The sequence below is a fragment of the Sinocyclocheilus grahami genome, unplaced genomic scaffold (assembly GCF_001515645.1).
Source record: "Sinocyclocheilus grahami isolate Dianchi unplaced genomic scaffold, SAMN03320097.WGS_v1.1 scaffold246.1, whole genome shotgun sequence".
NCBI classification, from domain to species: domain Eukaryota; kingdom Metazoa; phylum Chordata; class Actinopteri; order Cypriniformes; family Cyprinidae; genus Sinocyclocheilus; species Sinocyclocheilus grahami.
Window position 1 is genome coordinate 595903 of NW_015505425.1, and position 11627 is coordinate 607529.

The window sequence follows — 11627 nt, forward strand, 5'->3', positions numbered from 1 at the left end:
TATCAAATATATATATATATATATGCCTAGTTAAAAGTTTAAAAACTATATTCAATTCAATTCAATTCAATTCAAGTTTATTTGTATAGCGCTTTTCACGATACAAATCGTTGCAAAGCAGCTTTACAGAAAATTAAGTTTCTACAATATACCGTATTGACCCGAATATAAGACAATGTTTTTTTCTTGGAAATACATCTGAAAAACCCTTATTTTCAGGGTTTAGACTTTGACATGTCAATAATACACCCACAACAATAGGTGGCGCCAAATACGCATAAAACGATTGTGCCATGAAATTTGTAATTTAATGCGTGTTGTAAAGATCGCAAGTAAAAACAAAAGAATAAGAAAACCTTACAGCTGCATGAGTCGTGACTGTCACGTTAGCCTGATGAGACCAAACTCTCTTTGTGATTTTAAAACGTAAGACAGTACCCAGATTTGAAGACTACAGTAAGATTTAACTTCTACTGTTAATAAGATTTTGGTAGGCTACTATTAGATGGATAGCCTAAATGTCCTAATTCAGATGGGCTACCTGTTTTTTTTTTTAATGGTATATCAAAATGTGTATATGTTTTAAATGTGATTGTTGGTACATTTTACTAGTTTTTACCATACTTTCAAAACAAAAATTAAAATAGGAAAAATATGCAATATTAAAATAATTTAAGTCACAATGTGTTTTACTGAGAAAAAAACAAGATTTGGTTTTTAAAAAGCCCTTTTCCAAAAGGTACATCTGGAAAAAGGGGGGTCGTCTTATAATCAGGGTCGGCTTATATTCGGGCCAATACGGTATTTAGTAGTAGCTTGTCAGAAGATGTTGTGTATTTTATGAAGATGTCTATACATCTTCCTTGCATCGCTCCAGGATCATGATATTGTCTCAAACCACATTGTTTGTCCTGGTGTTTTGATGCATGCAAATGTGTTTGGTGGTAATGGAACCCGGTGATTATTGTCATCTGCTTCCTCTTACTGTGCCTTCCATATTCCTCCATGGCAGGTCTTACGGAGCTTTCTGATAATCAGGTATCTTTGGACCTAGAGAGGAGCAAGTCACCCACCTCAGGTAACCATACCCACTCATGACCTCAGACATCGCTGATAGCCTCACCACCTCTGATAATCACGTGTACTTCTATACTTCTATTTTTGATAGCCTCACACATGATTGGTCACACCTACTTAATGTAGCCACACCCTCTCATGATCAGAAATAGCCATACCACCTTTGATCACACCTATTCCTAGTTCTGGTAACTATACCCATTGTTTGGCCACATCTACCCAATACAACCACACCCATCTCTAATAGCCACTCCCCACAGGAAACAATGACGGGGGAGTGTTTGAGAAACCTGTTTGATAACAGTCATTATTTTTGAAATTCCACTACTATCTGTGCAAATATCACACATTACAGCTTTAATGACAAAAACTTTAAAATAATAACACATTAAAATAATAAAAATCCTTCAAACCTTCATCCTGCAGTTTTTCTCTTTCTTTTCTGTCCTCTTTTTTAAAGTTTCCCCACAGCACAGGTCTTCAGTCCCTGGAGGCTCTTTTCTCCACTCTCTTACCTCCAATGTCTTTGCTTCTTCTTTGTCTTTAAAGCCATCATAACCTGTGTAGAATTTTTATGAGAATATGATAATGTTTACAGATTTTTACTCTGTAGGAGTGGGATGAACATGATGACAACAACAGTGCTTGTCCTTGAGGATCTAAATAGAGCTCTTAATTTAGAAGAAGTATTTCAGTAAAGCTTTGATTTCTCAGGGGAAGAAATTTTACATTGTCTTTTTTAAGCTATTGTTGTTTGAAATATCAGAGGCACATTTAGTGCAGTGTCTCAAAAATACAAAATTTGCTGTCTGTTTTTCTCTCTCTCACGTCACTCATGTCTCAGTGCAGTTGAAGCTTCTGCTTGTTTTCCTAGTTCCCAGCTCAGCAGGCAGCCTGAGAGATGGAAGTCGCTTGGGAAGGGGAGCTGAGGGCTGTAGCCTGACATCAGTAGTTTGAGAGATAGAGAGGATGAGGTTTACTTCCAAAATGTGGCTGTGTATCAAGCGTATTCACCTAAAAATGAAAATGAGCACATCTGTATAATTTCTTTATAGACAGAAAAGAAGACATTTTGTAGAATGCATATTTTCATACAACAATGTCAGAACTGTCAATTTTGGGTAAACTGTTCTTTTAAGATCTCAAGCCTGTAGTGAAGCATAGGAGTCACATGAATATGATTTTCTCTAGAATGTTCTGTGGTAAAGAACTGGCTGTCAGAACAGTATCCTTTGTGTGTTTTCTTCTGTGGGATTTGTTAAGCTGGCTTCAGGCAGCTGAGTAATTCAGATGTGTTTTTGTGGAAGCAGCTATTATGACAGGAGTCAGGAAATGGCCTTCAACGATTGGCTTGGGAATTTAGCCAAAAATTAGACTGAGATTCTGGGTATCAGCCACTGAAGCATAAAAAGAGGGTCTGAAGGACTAGTGGAGAAAATATAAATAATGATGAGGAAGGAGAGTATGATGAAGAAAGCATTATTTGTGTGTGTGTGTGTGTGTGTGTGTGTGTGTGTGTCTCTATATGAGTATTTCATTGCACTCATGTTTGGTGTTTGGTAAATGTGTCTGGGTGTTTCTTAAAATATGGGCACTGTTGGCCCTGTAGACTTTTAGAAAATAAACAATAGTTGGTAGTATAACAATGTCCAACAGTCATAAGTACTTGGTACATTATCAGCGCAGCGGCAGACGTTCAAACGAATATCATGTAATTTACGTCTCTTTGATGATTGGTTGATATCAGAAGGGAGGCTAGCCTCCCTTGCCAGGGTTCTTTTCGCAACACCCCTCAGAGCTGAAAGTGAACACTCGATGGTGATTGGCTAATTCTTTTTACCAACGGAGGCACGAGAGCTCGCCTCTCCCCCGGCCTCCCCCTACCCTTCTCTGTCATTAAAAATCTGTCATCAAAAGCGGCGCTTTCACGTTATGGTATTACAACTGTGAAATCACAAACAAAAAATACACATTCTGAGACATGAACTGAAATGAATTGTGAATTTTATTAACATTAAATCGTCCTCCTTCCATTTCCACCTCAAAATTATAGAGAAGCTGTGCTTCCCCTGCCTCCCCCGACGAGCCGCCACTGGTATCATATATTAATTTAGAAAAATAAATATTTTGCTCATAAGTGATATGTTTCATGATTTTTATTTCCTTCACACATTGTGTGACACTGTTGTGTCAGTTCAGTAAACAAGCACACTAACTTTTCAAATAAATGAATGAATGTTTTTTGGGGAAAAGAAAACGTTGTGGTGGAATTACACCAGCAAGGTACAGTCATAATTTTACACAAATTCACACAATATATTGAATGAATTATGATTTAACTTTGTGTAGATCATAGTTTGTAAAATATAATAATTAATATTTTATGGTATAGACCAATAAATTATTGATTTATTTATTTAAATCACTGGACATGCTTCGTTGTTGAAGAAGCATGATTTTAAACCTGATATTTGAAAGTGAAAGTCTGGGAAAACAGGCAGGGTTCAGGAATCCAAGTCCTCTGTTAACTTTGTGTCTTACCACAGGTGAAAGGATGTCATTTGCATATCATGATGATGATTGGCTGCGTCAAATAAATGTTTGATGAGACTGTTGTTATTTGACCTTTTTTATTTGTTATTATTTTTATCTCAGCTTTTAGATGTGTGCTTTTGAAAGTAGCATTACGCCAGAATAGATGAATGATAAATGGACTCAAGGTTGTGTGGTTTCTGGTGCTGTTTTCATGCGTTTGCTCAGGGGCAAAAAAACACTTCCTGTGCTAACATCACCTCAATTGACACTGCTTTAGCTGCTAATGTATTTAATTTATCTGCAAAAGGTTGATTTTTACATCATACCATTTTTTTTTCTCTAAACTACTGTATATCTCATCTTTCGCTCATCTTATTTCTTGGCACTTATTCATATTATCTCTGACCTCGGTCTCCCCTGCTCTCCATCAAGTCCAGTAATTGGGCTGCACTCTCTCTGTCTAGTTGTTGTTGTTGTTTGTTGTTTGTGCGGGTGTTGTTTTTGTCACCAGGGTTGAGGTGGGTTGCTGAGACCCTGTTGATTGTGGCACATTGCCAGGTGGTTAATAAGCTGAAATGTCAGCCATCGACTGTGACCAGTAAAGATATTTTTAGGAAAAGATTATTCTGGAATGAAAGGGAAAAATGGGAGCCAAAGAAAAGGCATGTGAATGCACAGAAAGCGGTAACTGAAGTAATGAAACCAACATATAAATTTAGGGTAGGTAAGTTTATTCATGTTTTTGAAAGAGTCTCTTAAGCTCACCAAGGCTGCATTTATTTAATCAAACGTACAATTAAAATATTAATTTGTTTTTAGGATTCTTTGATAGACAGACAATTTGAAGAACACTGTTCGATTTGAGATCATTAATAATTAGAACACTATTGATTTGAAATCTTGTAACATTATAAATGTGTTTTCTGTCACTTTTAATCAATTTAATGCACCATTGTTGAATAATAATAATAATAACGTTCTGTGGCATTTATATTTGCCTTTTTTTAGACGGGGGGGCACTTAATTCGCTTTTCATTAAAAATGAATAATAACCACGTTTTTAGATACCAGCTGTGGCATCAGCTTTTACTTTTATTTTTTATCATGGAAAGTCAAAGCACAGATCAATGCAATGTAAGCTGATGCTGCAGCACAGAAGGGTGAAACAATGTGGACAGTCCTGAGTTTATATCGATATCAAATGGCAAGAAACAGTATTTAAATGAGAGCAAAGTGAAGCTTTTGGACAGATAGGACAGAGATGGTTCCAGAAATAACTGAGGAAGGCTATTATTGTTAAAGCAGATTAACCAGGAGTCTTGCGATACACATGTCAGTCTCTCACAACACTGTTCTCTCATCTTCACCCTCGGCAGTTTGGCCTCAATTCACACAGCAATCATGATTTATACCATCAGGTCGACACCTGCAGTGATTTTTTTAGTCGAATTCATCTTGTGTGATGAGGTTAAATGCAGGGAGAATCTCCACCGTTACTACTTGTGTGTGCTGAAATGTCCTCAGTAATTGGATAGAAGAAAAAAAAAACTTTTTCAGTTGCTGCTCAAAAAAAATCTACGAGATATTTTCCGAGCTCAAGACTGGCTTTTGGAAGAAATGCACATTAAACAAAAGTCAATCCAATGGCATGCCATTTGTCACTTAACACAGATTCAAAATCATGTTCACAACTAAAAGTTACTTTAATCAAAACTTGCATGTGTTCAAATCTATAAAGAGGCATGTAAACTGGACATCAGCTGGACCAGACTAAAATAAGTATATAAAAATTATAAAGGTTTTGGTTTTAAAATATTTTAACACTGCCTTTTTTTTGGATAATATATAGATTGTTTATTGTATTTTATATTTATTTTATATTAGAATTATATGTAAATAAATTACAAATTAAGGAAGAGTAGCACAATTTTACAACTGACAAACCGTTTCAGACTTTTCCCCCTATTAAGTAAATAGGATCTGTGCTTTCTGCCTGACCAAGATGAGTATATAATAAATTTATTTCAAAGATTTTTTCTTGTCTAAAACACGACTACGCCAACTGATGTGAAGCTCCGGAATTGCAGAGGTGTTTAATTTGTGGTGGAATCCATTCATATAGAAATATAGATTAAGGATCCACAAGCTTTTCTTGCAACTGTAATTTTTGTTTGATTGTTGTTTTTTGGGAACTGCAGAAATTCTGTTGGTGAAGAACTCTAATCCAACTTTTGACAAAATACTGTCTGAAATATCAAATGCTTTTTGGCATATTGTAAGAAGAAAGAGGAATTGTTTAAAAAAAATTGAATTCCCATAAAAATATTCACATGAAAAAAACTGATTTTGCCTTGTGAGGATAATAGCAGGACAATAGCAGATTATTTTAATAATTATTTTGTGTGATTTTCTCCACTTTTACCATTCTGATATGAATCCCGATGACCTATAACAAGCTGTTTGGCTGTATGTGATTGAGCCTGGTATGTGACAATGACTGTGTGATCTCTGATTTCCAGCACCCTACACACCTTCCCTCCATAATGACCCTCGAGGCACAGGGGAACCTGTGTCCAACCTCCGGTCCTGCCACTACAGTCCTGTCTTTTACCTTTTGGACAATGGTAAGAATGTGTCTGGACCCTTAAAAACACCCACACACACCCAGCCCGTGGCTCATGTGCTTTTCCGTGTAAATCTGCGTGTGTGTGGGTGTTTGTTTGGGGGTTGCATGCTGCAGTAGAAGTAGCCTCACGCTCATAGTGCCACGCTCCATGCTGCTGAGGTGTAGGTGTGTGTGAGTGCATATATGAGTATATGTAAGTGTGCTTCACGTGTGGCTATTGTAGGAATGTTTGTGATTGAGGCATGGTAGTAGGTAGTATGTATTGTGTGTGTTGATGAGAGGATATTGTGAGTGTAGCCCAGATAGAACGTTGACCATTGAGGTCCAGTGTGGTCAAATGACCTAATTTTTTAACATTTAAATTAAGTCTGTATTCATTTTTACCATATGTTTACATTGGTCTTACTGCATTTCAAAATTCAATTCAAATTCAAAATACTGTAGTTCGATTTAAAAGTGCATGAGTGTGAGTTTGCTCTTTAGAATGAGCAGTACATCAGTCCTCTCTTTTCACCCACTTGTATTTATTTTTTTAAGTAATTTTTTCAGTCCAAACATAAACATTAGGGCTTTTGACAGGGCTGGTTTGGGTTTGTGCCACAGGGTAAACAGGGCTAAAGGCATTAAAACATTAAGGAAATGTTCTATTCAGTACTCCCATAGTGTATACTTGCAAAAAAAAATGTATATATATATATATATATACTGCATATATACAGGTGCATCTCAATAAATTAGAATGTCGTGGAAAAGTTCATTTAATTCACTAATTCAACAAAAATTGTGAAACTCGTGTATTAAATAAATTCTATGCACACAGACTGAAGTAGTTTAAGTCTTTGGTTCTTTTAATTGTGATGATTTGAACAAAAACCCACCAATTCACTATCTCAACAAATTAGAATATGGTGACATGCCAACCAGCTAATCAACTCAAAACAGCTGCAAAGGTTTCCTGAGCCTTCAAAATGGTCTCTCAGTTTGGTTCACTAGGCTACACAATCATGGGGAAGACTGCTGATCTGACAGTTGTCCAGAAGACAATCATTGACACCCTTCACAAGGAGGGTAAGCCACAAACATTAATTGCCAAAGAAGCTGGCTGTTCACAGAGTGCTGTATCCAAGCATGTTAACAGAAAGTTGAGTGGAAAGAAAAAGTGTGGAAGAAAAAGATGCACAACCAACCGAGAGAACCACAGCCTTATGAGGATTGTCAAGCAAAATCAATTCAAGAATTTGAGTGAACTTCACAAGGAATGGACTGAGGCTGGGGTCAAGGCATCAAGAGCCACCACACACAGACATGTCAAGGAATTTGGCTACAGTTGTCATATTCCTCTTGTTAAGCCACTCCTGAACCACAAACAACGTCAGAGGCGTCTTACCGCTTCCATACCACCTCAGCAGTGCCCCAACTGATCACCTCCATGCCACGCCGAATTGAGGCAGTAATTAAAGCAAAAGGAGCCCCTACCAAGAATTGAGTACATGTACAGTAAATGAACATACTTTCCAGAAGGCCAACAATTCACCAAAAATGTTTTTTTTTAATTGGTCTTATGAAGTATTCTAATTTGTTGAGATAGTGAATTGGTGGGTTTTTGTTAAATGTGAGCCAAAATCATCACAATTAAAAGAACCAAAGACTTAAACTACTTCAGTCTGTGTGCATTGAATTTATTTAATACACGAGTTTCACAATTTGAGTTGAATTACTGAAATAAATGAACTTTTCCACAACATTCTAATTTATTGAGATGCACCTGTACACACTACACAAACACGACGATGAAGATAGGTTAGATAGATAGATTATCTTTAATTAATCCACAAAAGGTAAATCGTAGCGAGAAGGATGAGGTGGCGAGGAGGATAAGGAGATGGCGAAGGGATGTTGAAGGGATGGCAAAGGGCATGCACGCCAGAGAGATGCAGGAGGAGGTTCGGGAGGAGGACGACAAACAAAATCCAGAGAGGTGCAGGTGGAGGAAATGACCAGGGAGGAGCCTTGAGCAGGAGAGTGTAGGTGGTGACCCATGCCACAGCCAGGACTGCGCTCCAGGAACACACACTGCCATGGGGACGAGCAGAGACAACGACGGCGATGGAGGTGGAGCCCATGGCGCAGACAGAGCACAGAGGAGGAGGAGCGATGCCAAGGATCCAGGCGAAGCGACGATCACATGAGATGTAGGTGGGGATCCAGGGGCCAGAGGGCGAGCTGGAGTGACCAAGGAAGGAGGTGGAGCCTGAGGGAGGGTGGAGCGGGCCGTAGCTGAAGGGGTAGAGGGCCGGAGATCAGCGGACGGCCCGCAAGTCCACAGTGGAGGTGTGGCGAAGTCTGACCCAGGTGGAGCCGACTGACCGAGGGAGCTCAGCGAGGCTGAATGGCCACACCAGAATCATAGGAGGGAGGAGCGCAGGAGTCTGGACGAGGTGGAGACGACGACTTCCGGCAGGCCTGAGATGGAGCCCCACCACTGAAGGTGACATAGAGGGACTGACGGGGGACTGACTGACGGGGGACGAAGATGACTGGACTGCAAAAGTGGCTGAGGACTGAGGAGAATGAAGAAATGCACAAAATCCAAACAAAAATAAAAAGTCTCTTAAAGCAGCTTGGAGAGGAGGTGGGAGAGGGAGGCTGGGCGGGACCAGCGAATCAGACAGATGAACAGGAATATCCAGGCTTAGGGGAAGCAAAGTCTCTAACTCTCCAAACTGAATAACAATGTCCAAGTCCAATAAACACTCACTCTTAGTGGCGGGAGGGTGAGCATGGCTCGCATCCATACCCTCGAATTCCACGAGAATTCCCTCTGGCACGTGCGTTGTTGTCGGCTCACACACCTGGTCAGACGCGATAATCGGCTCAGGCTCCAGGGCCATGACAGGCTCAGTCACTTCTTCTCGCAATGGCTCATTCATCGCGGTGGGCTCTGGCTCTCCGTCTGTGGTGGGCTCAGGCAGACGCTTCGTGCAGCGGGGTGGTGACTGGCTGGGCACTGGGTCTGGAGTTGGGCTGGTGACGTCCTCAACGGTGAAGGCTGGTCCACAGGAAACCAGCACTCACTCCACATAGTCGGCAAAGCTCCCTCGTGGACCCTCTCTGAACAACTGCGCTTGTGTGGCTGTGTTCAGTCCGGCATGCAGGAACGTGCACAGGCAGTCGTCCGGGAAGGTGGTCTGATTGGCGAGACCGAGAAATTCTTCAACATGCTTCTCAAGGGAGTGGTATGCCTACTCAAGGCAGAGCAGGTGGATAGCGGCAAAGTGATCCATAGACAAAAAAAACAAACAAACACTGACAAACCGAAAAATAGACTGGGTAAATCACGCCACTTAATTAACTTTATATGTCGGGTCTTCTGTCACACTACCGGGTTGATAAACACACACGAACACGATGATGAAGATAAGCAGTCTTTAATAAATTCACAGAAGGTAAATCCAAACATTGAGTTATTGGAAAAACTGTTAAATTGTTCAAACAGAAAATATTAACAAGAACTTTGTCTCAAAATATATTTGGTGATTTTATTGATTCCTATCTGCTACATCTGTAAAAAAAAATTATACTAATAGTAATTACTAATAGTAGTAAATAGTAGTAGTAATATTAATATTAGTTTAACTTTGCACAGAATCGTGTTGCTGCACAAATCAGCCAAATGTTAAAATGCATAGTGAAATACGAATGTTTAAGAAAATAAAATGAAATGCACCTTTAGCCCTGTTGTACCGTACCATTTCAATTTTGCTTGTCAATGTGTATGATTAACAATATCAGTTATAAGATGTAGCTTTTTTGCAAGATCTCACTGGCCTCATATTGTACAGAATGACAAACAAAATCTGTAAAAGAAAAAAACTGCACAGTATGCACTATGCTTTAGTTAGACCCCAACAGGCTCTCAAGGGTTTTTCTTTGGCCTTCAGCAGCTCCGCCATCCATGCTTGTACAGTTTGTGTGTTATTGAGTGCATACGTGTTTTGAAGACATTTACAATATCTTGAAACTGAATTAATTCAATGGTTAACTTATTTTACCGATGACCAGTGCTCAAGTTATGCTCTGTACATTTATAAAGTTTTAAGTTTTGTTAAAACTTGTAATGGAAGGCATAGCAAATGCCTACAATTTTAAACATATAGTTAGTTGCGTAGGTGCAACTAATGTAAATGGATTTATATAATGTGAACACTACACAAATGCGCCGAAGTACAAAGCTTTGTCTCCGAGAGCATGGCAGAGAGAATGGCTATAAGCATGAGAATTATATCCTAATAATGCTTTTGTTCACTTTTGAAAATGAGCATGTGTATGGCCTTAAGTTTTGGCTCACTTAAAAAACAACAACTAGGCCACTACAAAGGTCACCAAATTGGTGATGCTAAGTAGGGACGTATTATTTTGCCAAACAGAAGTAAATGAATGTATTTTTGATGAAAGGCTTACAAGAGAGAAAAATGCTAAAGATTTGACGTTTTATTTCTGCAAAAACAACACTGTGGCTGAAAAATTCTAATGCATGCTTCTGAGAATAAAATTCCTCTGAATTCATTGTAGAGTCTGGCGTCGGCATCTTTACTCCTGAAGTATATCCGCCTCTACGAATTAGCAGAAGATGACGTGAGCTGAAAGCAAAGGAGTCTGTAATTCATGCAAATTGCAGTGCAGGATAGCAGAAGACATTTTTTGAGATGATTCCAAAAACAATCCCAAATTACCCTTCATCCGAGTCAGGCTCACAGAGGAGTCAACAGGATGGAAGCTCGGAACGTTCTAACGAGCAGCTAAACGACTCCGGAAATCGTGCCCATGGAAAAAAAAATAATACAGGGTGACCACTTGAGGTCTGACATTGAAATCAGTGGATGCCAGCTGTTATGTTTGCCAGTGTAGCTGTGCCACTGGATAACAGTAACAAAAGATGTCCAACATGGGTTTATTTAGACAGAGATGGGTCTATAAACACAACACACACACACACAGAATATAATTTGCAAAATGGCTTTAACGTGTTGCTCTCATATCAACATATACATAGCCCACACTTCCTGTGGATCTTTCTTTCATGTTTACTCACCTGGATATGTGTGTCCAGACTGATCTTATCAGTGTAATGGGAAGCGTTCCACATCTAAGGCACAGGTTATTGATCCCGGAATTTTAATTACTGCCATTTCCAGGAGCAATTTCCGCTTTGTCTTATGCTTAAGTCTCGTCCCTCTCCACAAACCTGGAAGAAAAGACAGAAAAATAATATATATATATATATATATATATATATATATATATATATATATAAATGAATTTAAATATTGATAAAATCTTTTGGGTATGCTCTAAATTGTAAAAACAGCACAAAAAAGCAAATAAATAT

General features: G+C 38.9%; 1 protein-coding gene across 1 annotated transcript in view; it reads left to right on the forward strand.

Annotated features, from left to right (window-relative positions):
• Window positions 1-11627, forward strand: part of stxbp5l (syntaxin binding protein 5L) — a 178515-nt gene that overhangs the window by 143780 nt on the left and 23108 nt on the right. Inside the window, exon 20 of the mRNA XM_016289454.1 lies at window positions 1013-1078. Within this exon, the coding sequence (XP_016144940.1) occupies window positions 1013-1078 (66 nt within the window). The remainder of the gene's footprint in view (window positions 1-1012; window positions 1079-11627) is intronic.